Source organism: Corvus hawaiiensis (genome assembly GCF_020740725.1).
Source record: "Corvus hawaiiensis isolate bCorHaw1 chromosome 32 unlocalized genomic scaffold, bCorHaw1.pri.cur SUPER_32b, whole genome shotgun sequence".
Classification (NCBI taxonomy): Eukaryota; Metazoa; Chordata; class Aves; order Passeriformes; family Corvidae; genus Corvus; species Corvus hawaiiensis.
The window spans coordinates 56,950-72,828 of NW_025963250.1; the positions used below are offsets into that span (position 1 = coordinate 56,950).

Consider the following 15,879-nt stretch of genomic DNA (forward strand, 5'->3'; position numbering starts at 1 on the left):
CAAAAAAAAAAAAACCCCAAAAAAAACCCCCCCAAAACCCGCCCCCCATCCAACAAATTCCAGCCAGGAATCCCTAAATGGAGGAATCCACGGTGAAGTGGCCGTTGGGGGAGGCCAGGCTCCGCTCGGCGGTGCCCTTGAGCGCCGTGGGCGCGTACGCGGGGCTCCGGAGGCACGGGAAGCACAGGATGCGGCGGAAGGCGCTGCGCATCTCGGTGTCGCGCCACGAGTAGACGACGGCGTTGATCAGCGAGTTGACCTCGGCCAGCAGCAGCACGTACTTCTCCACGGCCAGCACGTCGCAGCTCTGGCAACCCAGCCCGTCCAGCAGCAGCACCACCTGGCCTGGCGTCCAGCAGATCACGAAGGCACCTGGAAAAGCGGGAAAAGAGGGGAAAAAGTGGGAATTGGAGGGGTTGGGATGGAATTTGTGGGGGTAAGGAAGAAACCGGCGGCGATGTTCCATCCCAAAGAATTCCATGGGATCCCTGGGGTGAGTCTTTGAGGGAAAAGAGGGAAAAGGGATGGAAAAAAGATCCAGGAGATCCCGAAGGCAGCTGGAAAAGCGGGAAAAGAGGGGAAAAGTGGGAATTGGAGGGGTTGGGATGGAATTTGTGGGCGTAAGGAAGAGACCGGCGGCGATGTTCCATCCCAAAGAATTCCATGGGATCCCTGGGGTGAGTCTTTGAGGGAAAAGAGGGAAAAGGGATGGAAAAAAGATCCAGGAGATCCCAAAGGCAGCTGGAAAAGCGGGAAAAGAGGGGGAAAAGTGGGAATTGGAGGGGTTGGGATGGAATTTGTGGGACTAACGAAGAAGCCGGCAGCGACGCGTTGGGTGCTTCCAACCCAAAGAATTCCATGGGATCCCTGTGGGGATCTTTGAGGGAAAAGAGATGGAAAAACATCCAGAAGATCCCAAAGGCAGCTGGAAAAGCGGGAAAAGAGGGGAAAAGTGGGAATTGGAGGGGTTGGGATGGAATTTGTGGGCGTAAGGAAGAGACCGGCAACGATGTTCCAACCCAAAGAATTCCATGGGATCCCTGGGGTGAGTCTTTGAGGGAAAAGAGGGAAAAGGGATGGAAAAAACATCCAGGAGATCCCGAAGGCAGCAGGAAAAGCGGGAAAAGAGGGGAAAAGTGGGAATTGGAGGGGTTGGGATGGAATTTGTGGGCGTAAGGAAGAGACCGGCGGCCATGTTCCATCCCAAAGCGTTCCATGGGATCCCCAGGATGAGTCTTTGAGGGAAAAGAGGGAAAAGGGATGAAAAAAAGATCCAGGAGATCCCGAAGGCAGCTGGAAAAGCGGGAAGAGAAAGGGAAAAGTGGGAATTGGAGGGGTTGGGATGGAATTTGTGGGACTAACGAAGAAGCCGGCAACAATGCTCCAACCCAAAGAATTCCATGGGATCCCTGGGATGAGTCTTTGAGGGAAAAGAGGGAAAAGGGATGGAAAAAACATCCAGGAGATCCCGAAGGCAGCTGGAAAGGCGGGAAAAGAGGGGAAAAAGTGGGAATTGGAGGCGTTGGGGTGGAATTTGTGGGCGTAAGGAAGAGACCGGCGGCCATGTTCCATCCCAAAGAATTCCATGGGATCCCTGGGGTGAGTCTTTGAGGGAAAAGAGGGAAAAGGGATGGAAAAAAGATCCAGGAGATCCTGAAGGCAGCTGGAAAAGCGGGAAAAGAGGGGAAAAGTGGGAATTGGAGGGGTTGGGATGGAATTTGTGGGACTAACGAAGAAGCCGGCAACGATGTTCCAACCCAACGAATTCCATGGTATCCCTAGGATGAGTCTTTGAGGGAAAAGAGGGAAAAGGGATGGAAAAAAGATCCAGGAGATCCCAAAGGAAGCTGGAAAAGCGGGAAAAGAGGGGAAAAGTGGGAGTTGGAGGGGTTGGGATGGAATTTGTGGGCGTAAGGAAGCAACTGGCAGCGACATTCAAACCCAACGAATTCCATGGGATCCCTGAGGTGAGTCTTTGAGGGAAAAGAGGGAAAAGGGATGGAAAAAACATCCAGGAGATCCCGAAGGCAGCTGGAAAAGTGGGAAAAGAGGGGGGAAAAGTGGGAATTGGAGGGGTTGGGATGGAATTTGTGGGCGTAAGGAAGAGACCGGCGGCCATGTTCCATCCCAAAGAGTTCCATGGGATCCCTGGGGTGAGTCTTTGAGGGAAAAGAGGGAAAAGGGATGGAAAAAACATCCAGGAGATCCCGAAGGCAGCTGGAAAAGCGGGAAAAGAGGGGGAAAAGTGGGAATTGGAGGGGTTGGGATGATATTTGTGGGACTAACGAAGAAGCCGGCAACGACGCGTTGGGTGCTTCCAACCCAAAGAATTCCATGGGATCCCTGTGGGGATCTTTGAGGGAAAAGAGATGGAAAAACATCCAGAAGATCCCAAAGGCAGCTGGAAAAGCGGGAAAAGAGGGGAAAAGTGGGAATTGGAGGGGTTGGGGTGGAATTTGTGGGCGTAAGGAAGAGACCGGCGGCCATGTTCCATCCCAAAGAGTTCCATGGGATCCCTGGGGTGAGTCTTTGAGGGAAAAGAGGGAAAAGGGATGGAAAAAAGATCCAGGAGATCCCGAAGGCAGCTGGAAAAGCGGGAAGAGAAAGGGAAAAGTGGGAATTAGAGGGGTTGGGATGGAATTTGTGGGACTAACGAAGAAGCCGGCAACAATGCTCCAACCCAAAGAATTCCATGGGATCCCTGGGATGAGTCTTTGAGGGAAAAGAGGGAAAAGGGATGGAAAAAACATCCAGGAGGTCACAAAGGCAGCTGGAAAGGCGGGAAAAGAGGGGAAAAAGTGGGAATTGGAGGGGTTGGGGTGGAATTTGTGGGACTAACGAAGAAGCCGGCAACGATGTTCCAACCCAAAGAATTCCATGAGATGAGTCTTTGAGGGAAAAGAGGGAAAAGGGATGGAAAAAACATCCAGGAGATCCCGAAGGCAGCTGGAAAGGCGGGAAAAGAGGGGAAAAAGTGGGAATTGGAGGGGTTGGGGTGGAATTTGTGGGTGTAAGGAAGAGACCGGCGGCCATGTTCCATCCCAAAGAGTTCCATGGGATCCCTGGGGTGAGTCTTTGAGGGAAAAGAGGGAAAAGGGATGGAAAAAACATCCAGGAGATCCCGAAGGCAGCTGGAAAAGCGGAAAAGAGGGGAAAAGTGGGAATTGGAGGGGTTGGGATGGAATTTGTGGGCGTAAGGAAGAGACCGGCAGCGACGCGTTGGGTGCTTCCAACCCAAAGAATTCCAGCATAAAAGTGTTCCATGGAATCCCCAGGATGAGTCTTTGAGGGAAAAGAGATAGAGAAACATCCAGGAGATCCCAAAGGCAGCTGGAAAAGAGGGAAAAAGTGGGAATTGGAGGCGTTGGGATGGAACTTGTGGGACTGCCCAAGCAGCCGGCAGCGACGCATTGGGTGCTTCCAACCCAAAGAATTCCATGGGATCCCTGGGGTGAGTCTTTGAGGGAAAAGAGGGAAAAGGGATGGAAAAAACATCCAGGAGATCCCGAAGGCAGCAGGAGAAGCGGGAAAAGAGGGGAAAAGTGGGAATTGGAGGGGTTGGGATGGAATTTGTGGGACTGCCCAAGCAGCCGGCAACGACGCGTTGGGTGCTTCCAACCCAAAGAATTCCATGGGATCTCTGTGGGGATCTTTGAGGGAAAAGAGATGGAAAAACATCCAGGAGATCCCAAAGGCAGCTGGAAAAGCGGGAAAAGAGGGGAAAAGTGGGAATTGGAGGGGTTGGGGTGGAATTTGTGGGCGTAAGGAAGAAACCGGCAGCGATGCGTTGGGTGCTTCCAACCCAAAGAATTCCAGCATAAAAGTGTTCCATGGAATCCCCAGGATGAGTCTTTGAGGGAAAAGAGATAGAGAAACATCCAGGAGATCCCAAAGGCAGCTGGAAAAGAGGGAAAAAGTGGGAATTGGAGGCGTTGGGATGGAACTTGTGGGACTGCCCAAGCAGCCGGCAGCGACGCATTGGGTGCTTCCAACCCAAAGAATTCCATGGGATCCCTGGGGTGAGTCTTTGAGGGAAAAGAGGGAAAAGGGATGGAAAAAACATCCAGGAGATCCCGAAGGCAGCAGGAGAAGCGGGAAAAGAGGGGAAAAGTGGGAATTGGAGGGGTTGGGATGGAATTTGTGGGACTGCCCAAGCAGCCGGCAACGACGCGTTGGGTGCTTCCAACCCAAAGAATTCCATGGGATCTCTGTGGGGATCTTTGAGGGAAAAGAGATGGAAAAACATCCAGGAGATCCCAAAGGCAGCTGGAAAAGCGGGAAAAGAGGGGAAAAGTGGGAATTGGAGGGGTTGGGGTGGAATTTGTGGGCGTAAGGAAGAAACCGGCAGCGATGCGTTGGGTGCTTCCAACCCAAAGAATTCCAGCATAAAAGTGTTCCATGGAATCCCCAGGATGAGTCTTTGAGGGAAAAGAGATAGAGAAACATCCAGGAGATCCCAAAGGCAGCTGGAAAAGAGGGAAAAAGTGGGAATTGGAGGCGTTGGGATGGAACTTGTGGGACTGCCCAAGCAGCCGGCAGCGACGCGTTGGGTGCTTCCAACCCAAAGAATTCCACGGGATCCCCAGGATGAGTCTTTGAGGGAAAAGAGGGAAAAGGGATGGAAAAAAGATCCAGGAGATCACGAAGGCAGCTGGAAAAGTGGGAAAAGAGGGGGAAAAGTGGGAATTGGAGGGGTTGGGATGGAATTTGTGGGACTAACGAAGAAGCCGGCAACGACGCGTTGGGTGCTTCCAACCCAAAGAATTCCATGGGATCCCTGTGGGGATCTTTGAGGGAAAAGAGATGGAAAAACATCCAGAAGATCCCAAAGGCAGCTGGAAAAGCGGGAAAAGAGGGGAAAAGTGGGAATTGGAGGGGTTGGGGTGGAATTTGTGGGCGTAAGGAAGAAACCGGCAACGATGTTCCAACCCAAAGAATTCCATGGAATCCCCAGGATGAGTCTTTGAGGGAAAAGAGGGAAAAGGGATGGAAAAAAGATCCAGGAGATCCCAAAGGAAGCTGGAAAAGCGGGAAAAGAGGGGAAAAGTGGGAGTTGGAGGGGTTGGGATGGAATTTGTGGGCGTAAGGAAGCAGCCGGCAGCGACATTCAAACCCAACGAATTCCATGGGATCCCTGGGATGAGTCTTTGAGGGAAAAGAGGGAAAAGGGATGGAAAAAAGATCCAGGAGATCCTGAAGGCAGCTGGAAAAGCGGGAAAAGAGGGGAAAAGTGGGAATTGGAGGGGTTGGGATGGAATTTGTGGGACTAACGAAGAAGCCGGCAACGACGCGTTGGGTGCTTCCAACCCAAAGAATTCCATGGGATCCCTGTGGGGATCTTTGAGGGAAAAGAGATGGAAAAACATCCAGAAGATCCCAAAGGCAGCTGGAAAAGCGGGAAAAGAGGGAAAAAGTGGGAATTGGAGGGGTTGGGGTGGAATTTGTGGGCGTAAGGAAGAGACCGGCGGCCATGTTCCATCCCAAAGAGTTCCATGGGATCCCTGGGGTGAGTCTTTGAGGGAAAAGAGGGAAAAGGGATGGAAAAAACATCCAGGAGATCCCGAAGGCAGCAGGAAAAGCGGGAAAAGAGGGGAAAAGTGGGAATTGGAGGGGTTGGGATGGAATTTGTGGGGCTAACGAAGAAGCCGGCAACGACGCGTTGGGTGCTTCCAACCCAAAGAATTCCATGGGATCCCTGTGGGGATCTTTGAGGGAAAAGAGATGGAAAAAGATCCAGAAGATCCCAAAGGCAGCTGGAAAAGTGGGAAAAGAGGGGGAAAGTGGGAATTGGAGGGGTTTGGGATGGAATTTGTGGGACTAACGAAGCAGCCGGCAGAGATGTTCCAACCCAAAGAGTTCCGGGATGGCCTCAACTCAGGGAATGGGATTTGGGCCCCTCTCCCCCTCCAGCTGCCACCCCACCCCCAAGCCAATTAATTAACCCCGCTAATTACCCCTCTAATGACCCACCCACTTAATCAACCCCGAATTAAGCACCCACCAAGACTGATGGTGACCAACCCAATTAATTAACTCTAATTACCCCCTCTAAAGACCCACCGAGGATGATGGGGAGCAACCTGCTTAATTAACCACGCTAATTACCCCTCTAATGACCCGCCCACTTAATTATCCCTAAATTACCACCCAACGAACTACCCACCGAGGATGATGGTGACCAACCTGCTTAATTGCCCTAATTACCCCCTCTAATGACCCACCCAACCCAATTAACGCCTAATTAACTACCCACTGAGGATGATGGTGACCAACCCACTTAATTAACACCTCTAATGACCCACTCGACCCAATTAACCCCTAATTAACCCTAAATTACCCCCTAATGAACCACCCACCCGAGGTGATGGTGACCAACTCCTCTTAACAAGCCACCCAACTCAATTAAGCCCTAATTAACCCCTAATTACCCCTAATTAACTGCCCACCCAGGATGATGGTGACCGTCTTGACCAGCCCCACCATGGTGTCGTGGTGGCACAGGTGGGCGCCCGTGTAATGACCCCTAATTACCCCTAATTAACCACCCACCCAGGATGATGGAGACCAACCTCTCTAACAACCCACCCAACCCAATTAACCCCTAATTAACCCTAATGACCCCTAATGACACCCACCCAGGATGATGGTGACCGTCTTGACCAGCCCCACCATGGTGTGGCAGTGGCGCGGGTGGGCGCCCGTGTAATGACCCCTAATGACCCCTAATTACCCCTAATTAACCACCCACCCAAGATAATGGTGACCAACCTCTCTAACAACTCACCCAACCCAATTAACCCCTAATTAACCCTAATGACCCCTAATTACACCCACCCAAGATAATGGTGACCATCTTGACCAGCCCCACCATGGTGTCGTGGTGGCGTGGGTGGGCGCCTGTGTAATGACCCCTAATTACTCCTAATTAACCACCCACCCAAGATGATGATGACCAACCCACTTAATGACCCCATCTAACAACCCACCCAACCCAATTAACCCCTAATTAACCACCCACCCAAGATGATGATGACCAACCCACTTAATGACTCCTAATGACCCCTAATGACCCCTAATTAACCACCCACCCAGGATGATGGTGACCAACCCACTTAATGACCCCTAATGACCCCTAATGACACCCACCCAAGATAATGGTGACCGTCTTGACCAGCCCCACCATGGTGTCGCGGTGCCGCGGGTGGGCGCCCGTGTAATGACCCCTAATTATCCCTAATTAACTACCCACCGAGGATGATGGGGACCTTGACCAGCCCCACCATGGTGTCGCGGTGCCGCGGGTGGGCGCCCGTGTAATGACCCCTAATTATCCCTAATTAACTACCCACCGAGGATGATGGGGACCTTGACCAGCCCCACCATGGTGTCGCGGTGCCGCGGGTGGGCGCCCGTGTAATGACCCCTAATTATCCCTAATTAACTACCCACCGAGGATGATGGGGACCTTGACCAGCCCCACCATGGTGTCGCGGTGCCGCGGGTGGGCGCCCGTGTAATGACCCCTAATTACCCCTAATTTACCACCCACCCAAGATGATGGTGACCAACCCACTTAATGACCCCCAATTAACCCCTAATGACCCCTAATGACACCCACCCAAGATAATGGTGACCGTCTTGACCAGCCCCACCATGGTGTCGCGGTGCCGCGGGTGGGTGCCCGTGTAATGACCCCTAATTACCCCTAATTTACCACCCACCCAAGATGATGGTGACCAACCTCTCTAACAACTCACCCAACCCAATTAACCCCTAATTAACCCTAATGACCCCTAATTACACCCACCCAAGATAATGGTGACCGTCTTGACCAGCCCCACCATGGTGTCATGGTGGCGTGGGTGGGCGCCCGTGTAATGACCCCTAATTACTCCTAATTAACCACCCACCCAAGATGATGATGACCAACCCACTTAATGACCCCATCTAACAACCCACCCAACCCAATTAACCCCTAATTAACCACCCACCCAAGATGATGATGACCAACCCACTTAATGACTCCTAATGACCCCTAATGACCCCTAATTAACCACCCACCCAGGATGATGGTGACCAACCCACTTAATGACCCCTAATGACCCCTAATGACCCCTAATGACCCCTAATGACACCCACCCAAGATAATGGTGACCGTCTTGACCAGCCCCACCATGGTGTCGCGGTGCCGCGGGTGGGCGCCCGTGTAATGACCCCTAATTATCCCTAATTAACTACCCACCGAGGATGATGGGGACCTTGACCAGCCCCACCATGGTGTCGCGGTGCCGCGGGTGGGCGCCCGTGTAATGACCCCTAATTACCCCTAATTTACCACCCACCCAAGATGATGGTGACCAACCCACTTAATGACCCCCAATTAACCCCTAATGACGCCTAATGACACCCACCCAAGATAATGGTGACCGTCTTGACCAGCCCCACCATGGTGTCGCGGTGCCGCGGGTGGGCGCCCGTGTGCCGCGCCACGCGCGCCATCTTCCTGCGCACGTAGACGAAGATGTGGCCGTAGACCAGCACCATGACCACGAAGACCAGCAGGTTGGACACGGCCCAGAAGGTCAGGTAGCTGCGGCTGTAGAGCGGCGCCATCTTGGAGCAGCTCTCCAGCGAGCACAGGCAGTGCCAGCCGTAGGACGGGATCAGCCCCAGCAGCAGCGCCGTGGCCCAGATGAAGAAGATCAAGCCCACCACGCGCTGCGCCGACATCTCGCTGTGCAGCTGCATGGTCAGCACCGTCCGGTGCCTCTCCACGGCGATGGCCAGCAGGTTGACCACCGAGGCGGTCAAGCTGGTGTCCAGCAAGCTCTGGCGGATGAACCAAGTCTTGAGCGACAGCTGGGCCGTGCGCGGGCCCGTGTGGAACATGAGGAACATGTAGGCCACGCCCGCGAAGAGGTCGGCGGCCGCCAGGTTGGCCAGCAGGTAGTAGATGGGGTAGTGGAAGCGGCGGTTGGCGGCGATGGCGGCGATGACCAGCAGGTTGGTGAGCAGCACCACGGCGCTGACCGCTAGCCCCAGGGCCACCACCAGCACGTCCTTGGGCCGCCAGTGCGCGCTGAGCTCCTTGCGGCTGTTGTTGTAGAAAAAGCCGACGGTCTCGTTGTAGAAGCAGTGCCTCATGGCGGGGGGGCTGCGGGAAAGGAAAAAACCAAACTTGGGAGAATTTCCCAAAAATTCGGCGCATTCCAAGCGCTGGGAATGAGCCCTGAGCGTGGAGGGGATGGGAGAAACGCGGAGAGTGCGGAATTCCGACGGAAAAGCGGGAGGGGCCGAGGGGCGGGGAGGGGATGGGGGGGAGGAGGAGGTGGGAAAACCCCGAACCACCCCGAAAATGGGAGAAATTCCCTCAAAATCGGCGCGTTCCAAGCGCTGGGAATGAGCCTTGGGCATGGATTGGGATAAGGAAGAGCTTGGAAGACCCAGGAACAACCCCAAAAAATGGGAGAAATTCCCAAAAAATCAGAAACAACCAAGAACAGCCCCAGGAGCTTGGAAAACCTGGGAAAAAACCAAACTTGGGAGAATTTCCCAAAAATTCGGCGCATTCCAAGCGCTGGGAATGAGCCCTGGGCGTGGAGGGGATGGGAGAAACGCGGAGAGTGCGGAATTCCGACGGAAAAGCGGGAGGGGCCGAGGGGCGGGGAGGGGATGGGGGGGAGGAGGAGGTGGGAAAACCCCGAACCACCCCGAAAACGGGAGAAATTCCCTCAAAATCGGCGCGTTCCAAGCGCTGGGAATGAGTCTTGAGCGTGGATTGGGAAGGGAAGAGGTTGGAATTCCCAGGAACAACCCTGAAATTGGGAGAAATTCCCAAAAATTCAGTGCATTCCAAGCACTGGGAATGAGCCCTGACCGTGGATTGGGCAGGGAAGAGGTTGGAATTCCCAGGAACAACCCCAAAAAATGGGAGAATTGCCCAAAAAATCAGCGTGGATGGGACAAGGAAGAGGTTGGAATTCCCAGGAACAACCCTGAAATTGGGAGAAATTCCCAAAAATTCGGCGCATTCCAAGACCTTGGAAATGGCCCTGGGCATGGATTGGGCAGGGAAGAGGTTGGAAGACCCAGGAACAACCCCAAAAAAATGGGAGAAATTCCCAAAAAATCAGACACAACCAAGAACAACCCCAGGAGCTTGGAAAACCTGGAAAAAACCAAACTTGGGAGAATTTCCCAAAAATTCGGCGCATTCCAAGCGCTGGGAATGAGCCCTGGGCATGGATTGGGATAAGGAAGAGCTTGGAAGACCCAGGAACAACCCCGAAAAAATGGGAGAAATTCCCAAAAAATCAGACACAACCAAGAACAGCCCCAGGAGCTTGGAAAACCTGGAAAAAACCAAACTTGGGAGAATTTCCCAAAAATTCGGCATGGATGGGACAAGGAAGAGGCTGGAATTCCCAGGAACAACCCCCAAAAAATGGGAGAAATTCCCAGAAAATCAGAAACAACCAAGAACAACCCCAGGAGCTTGGAAAACCTGGAAAAAACCCAAAATTGGGAGAATTTCCCAAAAATGGCACATTCTGAACTCTGGGATTGAGCCCTGGGCATGGAGGGGACAAGGAAGAGCTTGGAATTCTCAGGAATAACCAAAAAAAATGGGAGAAATTCCCAAAAAATCCTCCTTTTGTCCGGAAGTTTTTCCCCTCCAGGGAACGGCCCCGATCCTTTCCCAAGGAATGGTTGGAAAACGCTCCCAAATCCGGGATTTTGGGATGATCCCGAGCGGGGTTTGAGGATTCCTGGGGTGGGAGAAGTTTGGGATGGGAGAATTTGGGAATTTGAGATGGAAATTCGGGAATTTGGGATGGAAATCTGGGAATTTGGGATGGAAACCTGGGATTTTGGGGAATTCGGGAAAGGTTTTCCCTCCTTTTTCCAGGTTTTTTTTTCCCCCCTGGGAATGGTCCCAGCTCTGATCCTGTCCCAGAATTCCAAGGAATACTTGGAAAAGGCTCCTAAATTTGGGAATTTGGGATGGAAATCTGGGATTTTGGGAATTCGGGAAAGGCTTTTCCCCCTTTTTCCTGAGTTTTTTCCTCCAGGGAATGGTCCCAGCTCTGAGCCTATCCCAGAATTCCAAGGAATACTTGGAAAAGGCTCCCAAATTCAGGATTTTGGGAGGCCCAGGAGCTGGGATTGGATCCCTGGGGATCCTTCCCAATCCAGAACATTCCATGATCCCTCCTGATTCCGGAAAAGACAGGGGAAAAACGGGGAAAAAATAGTAAAAAATGGAAAAAAACCCCCCAAACCGGGAAAAAATTCCCAAATCCTGGCTCAGCTTTGCTGCCCCCAACCCCGAAGCCGGGAATTTTCGGGATTCTCCCATCCCGAGCTTTTTCCAGGCTCGGGAACCTTCCCGGATTTTTTTCTTCCGGAGTTTCCGGGGCGGCTTCTCCTCCTTGGGCAAACAAATCCCCGGAGCCGAGAAATTCCCATTGTTCCTCGGGATGGACTTTGGATCCCGACATTCCCCAGGCCGCCAGCGGAAAATCCGGGATAATCCCTTCAAAAATCGGGGAAAAGGCGGATTGGGGGAATTTTAAGGAGAAAAAAAAGGGGGAAATGAGGAAATGCGGCCGCTCCAAGGGGTTTTTCCCATTTTTTTTGGGGTGGGGAGGGGATGTTTGGATCCGGATCCGACTGGGAATCGTTGAGCCCAAAAATCTGGGAAGTTTTGGGCTGGGATTTGGGAAGGAAAAGGTGGGAAAGGAGGCGCCCCTCCCCCCCCACCCCAGCACCTGGGGAGGGCCCGGAGCCGGGACGGGATTTTCCAGAGGCTCGGGAATGTTCGATCCCGGTTCCCAGAGGGCCGGGATTGATGCGGGAAAGGATTTTTGGGGAGAAATTCCCGCATTTTGAGGGGATTTGAGGGAATTTCCAGGGTCAGGAATTCCTTAAAAATCCCCTTCCCAATCCCGGTGTCCCCTCCCTTCATCCCTGATGCCAAATTTCCTGGAATTCCTTTGGGAATGGGCCGAAATCCCGGAATTCCCGGATTTTTTGGGGGTGGGAAAAGGGGGCCTTTAACCCCATCCCAATCCCGATCCGAATTCCAGGATCCCGGGTGGATCCAAACCCTTCCCAAATTTCCTTTGGGATGGGGCAGCTCCGGGAATTCCCATCCCATTCCCTGCCCGCCTTCCCAGCCGGGAATTCCTTCCCAAATCCCAGAAAAATCCCAGAAAAATCCCAGAAAATCCCAGAAAATCCCAGAAAAATCCCAGAAAAATCCCAGAAAATCCCACAAAAATCCCAGAAAAATCCCATCAAACCCCAATTTTTAAATCCCACCCGTTCCCAACCCTCCAAAATCCCTTTTCCCTGGTTTTTTTTAACCCCTTCCAATCCCTGGAAATCTCCTCCATCCCAAATTTCCCCCCCCGAGACACCACAAAAAAAAAAAAAAAAAACCTTGGAAAAGCCCCAAATCCCTGGAAAAAAACCCCCTGGAAAATCCCAAATCCCACCCCCTCCCCCGCAGCTTTTCCCAACATTCCCAGCCCGACCTTGGAATTCCGGCGGGAATCCAAACAATTCCAGCAGGGAAAGGGATAAAAGCGACTCCAAATCCCGCCCTGGAGCCGCAATTCCAAGCCTGGAATTCTTTCCATGGAAAACCCCAAATGCCGGGAGCCGCAGGAATTCCTTTGTTCCCAAAGCTCCGGGAAAGGGGGGGAGGATCCCGCGGCTTTTCCCGGCTTTTCCCAAGTTTTCCTTGTCCCTTTTCCAGCGGCTCCGCGGGAACTCCGGGATGGGGGCGGGAATTCGGGAAGGATTCGGGGCTTTTCCCTTGGATTTGGGGTTTTTTTTCCATGGATTTGGGGTTTTTCCCTTGGATTTGGGGTTTTTTTCCATGGATTTGGGGTTTTTCCCTTGGATTTGGGGCTTTTCCCCCTGGATTTGGGGTTTTCCCCCTGGATTTGAGGTTTTTTCCTTGGATTTGGGTGATTTTTCCTTGGATTTGGTTTTTTTTTTCCTTGGATTTGGGTGATTTTCCCTTGGATTTGAGGTTTTTTCCTTGGATTTGGGTGATTTTTCCTTGGATTTGTTTTTTTTTTTCCTTGGATTTGGGTGATTTTCCCTTGGATTTGAGGTTTTTTCCTTGGATTTGGGTGATTTTTCCTTGGATTTGTTTTTTTTTTCCTTGGATTTGGGTGATTTTCCCTTGGATTTGCATTCTTTTTCCTTGGACTTGCGTTCTTTTTCCTTGGATTTGGGGTTTTCCCCCTGGATTTGAGGTTTTTTCCTTGGATTTGGGTGATTTTTCCTTGGATTTGTTTTTTTTTCCTTGGATTTGGGTGATTTTCCCTTGGATTTGGGGTTTTTTCCTTGGATTTGGGTTCTTTTTGCTTGGAGTTGAGGTTTTCCCCCCGGATTTGGATTTTTTCCTCCTGGATTTGGGTTTTTTTTCCTTGGATTTGGGGTTTTTCCCTTGGATTTGGGGGTTTTTTCCCTTGGATTTGGGGTTTTTTTCCTCGGATTTGGGGCTTTTCCCCTGGATTTGGGTTTTTTTCCCTTGGATTTGGGTGATTTTTCCTTGGATTTGGGGCTTTTTACCTGGATTTGGGGGTTTTTTTCCCTTGGATTTGGGGTTTTATTCCCTTGGATTTGGATTTTTTTCCCTGGTTTTGGGGTTTTTCCTTGGATTTGGGGCTTTTCCCCTGGATTTGGGTTTTTTCTCCTGGATTGGAGGTTTTTTTTCCTTGGATTTGGGGTTTTTCCCCCTTGGATTTGGGGTTTTTTCCTTGGATTTGGGGGTTTATTTCCTTGGATTCCTTCTTTTCTCCTTGGATTCCTTTCTCTCCCCTTGGATTCCCTTTTTCCTTGGGGAATTCCCCTTTTTTCCGGGATTTTCCCCCCGCTTCAGGAATTCCCCTCCCCCTCCTCCCTCGGGGGGTCCTTCCTTCCCAAAATCCCTTGAAAATCCCATTTTTTTTCCGGGGAAAAAAAAAGCCAGGAAGGGCCCCTCCGGTGATTCCCAGGCCCGCACGGATTTGGGGGAAAACCCCTGGAATTCGGCTGGAATTCGCCTCCCAACAAATCCCAAAAATCCAGCGGGCCAACAACGGCTCCATAAAACCCCCAAATCCCACTTTTTTCCCCTGGGAATTCCTCTCTTTCCCCCCCCCCCCCCCCCCCCGGATTTTTAGGGATGCCAGGGGAATTTCGGGATGAAACGCCGGGAATTCTCACCTGGGATCACCACGCGGCGCTCCGGGGGGGAAATTCCCATTTCCAGCGGCGCTTCCCGGCGGGATCGAGCCCAGGAGAAGGAGTTTGGGGGGAAGGCGCGAAGTTGGAGGCGCCCGGAGAAATCCGGGAAGGGAAAAATTCCTCGGAGGAGCCTCCGGGAGCCGCCCCCGGGCGGGGCCTGAAACCCGAAACCGGGAATCCAAAATCGCGATCCGGAGGGCACCGGGCACCGGCACTGGGACCAGTTCAATGCCCAAACTGGGACCAGTTCATTGCCCAAACTGGGACCAGTTCATTCCCAAACCGGGAATCCAAAATCGCGATCCTGCCGACACCTGGCAGCGGCACTGGGACCAGTTCATTGCCCAAACTGGGACCAGTTCATTGCCAAACTCTGGGACCAGTTCATTGCCAAACTCTGGGACCAGTTCATTCCCCAAACTGGGACCAGTTCATTCCCAAACTGGGACCAGTTCATTGCCCAAACTGGGACCAGTTCATTGCCCAAACTGGGACCAGTTCATTCCCAAACCAGGAATCCAAAATCGCGATCCAGCCGACACCTGGCAGCGGCACTGGGACCAGTTCATTGCCCAAACTGGGACCAGTTCATTGCCAAACTCTGGGACCAGTTCATTGCCCAAACTGGGACCAGTTCATTCCCAAACCGGGAATCCAAAATCGCGATCCGGCCGACACCTGGCAGCGGCACTGGGACCAGTTCATTGCCCAAACTGGGACCAGTTCATTGCCAAACTCTGGGACCAGTTCATTGCCCAAACTGGGACCAGTTCATTCCCAAACCGGGAATCCAAAATCGCGATCCGGCCGACACCTGGCACCGGCACTGGGACCAGTTCATTGCCCAAACTGGGACCAGTTCGTTCTCAAACTGGGACCAGTTCCCTGCCTTAACTGGGACCAGTTAATTCCCCAAACTGGGACCAGTTCCCTGCCCTAACTGGGACCAGTTCCTTGCCCAAACTGGGGCCAGTTCATTCCCCAAACTGGGACCAATTCCCGGCCCTAACTGGGACCAGTTCCGTGCCCAAACTGGGACCAGTTCATTCCCCAACTGGGACCAGTTCTTTCCCCAAACCGGGACCAGTTCCGTGCCCAAACTGGGACCAGTTCATTCCCCAACTGGGACCAGTTCCTTTCCCAAACTGGGACCAGTTCCTGGCCCTAACTGGGACCAGTTCATTGCCAAAACTGGGACCAGTTCCCTGCCCTAACTGGGACCAGTTCATTCCTAAAGTGGGAACAGTTCATTCCCCAACTGGGACCAGTTCCCTGCCTTAACTGGTCCAGCTCATTCCCGAACTGGGACCAGTTCATTCCCCAAACTGGGACCAGTTCATTCCCCAAACTGGGACCAGTTCATTCCCAAACTGGGACCAGTTCCCAGCCCAAACGGGGACCAGTTCATTGCCCAAACTGGGACCAGTTCATTCCCAAACCGGGAATCCAAAATCGCGATCCTGCCGACACCTGGCAGCGGCACTGGGACCAGTTCATTGCCCAAACTGGGACCAGTTCATTGCCAAACTCTGGGACCAGTTCATTCCCCAAACTGGGACCAGTTCATTCCCAAACTGGGACCAGTTCATTCCCCAAACTGGGACCAGTTCATTGCCCAAACTGGGACCAGTT

The 15,879-nt window shown here is 52.5% G+C and overlaps 1 protein-coding gene across 3 annotated transcripts; it reads right to left on the bottom strand.

Annotated features, from left to right (window-relative positions):
- Positions 1 to 23: 23 nt before the first annotated feature.
- On the bottom strand, positions 24 to 14,611 carry LPAR2 (lysophosphatidic acid receptor 2). Of its 3 annotated transcripts, XR_007201250.1 has the most exons (4): positions 8,398 to 9,338; positions 7,113 to 8,105; positions 6,749 to 7,052; positions 288 to 372 (listed from the first exon to the last, which is right to left on the bottom strand). XR_007201250.1 is itself a non-coding variant. In XM_048293095.1 (3 exons), exons 2-3 carry the CDS (start codon positions 9,142 to 9,144, stop codon positions 74 to 76), a joined length of 1,032 nt encoding a protein of 343 aa, XP_048149052.1. In that variant the 5' UTR covers positions 9,145 to 9,154; positions 14,227 to 14,611; the 3' UTR covers positions 24 to 73. The 3 variants fall into 3 exon arrangements, 2 of the variants coding, with proteins under 2 accessions (XP_048149052.1, XP_048149051.1); XM_048293095.1 differs by lacking the exons at positions 6,749 to 7,052; positions 7,113 to 8,105 and adding an exon at positions 14,227 to 14,611 and having other exon boundaries at positions 24 to 372; positions 8,412 to 9,154; XM_048293094.1 differs by lacking the exons at positions 6,749 to 7,052; positions 7,113 to 8,105 and having other exon boundaries at positions 24 to 372; positions 8,412 to 9,337.
- Positions 14,612 to 15,879: the final 1,268 nt, after the last annotated feature.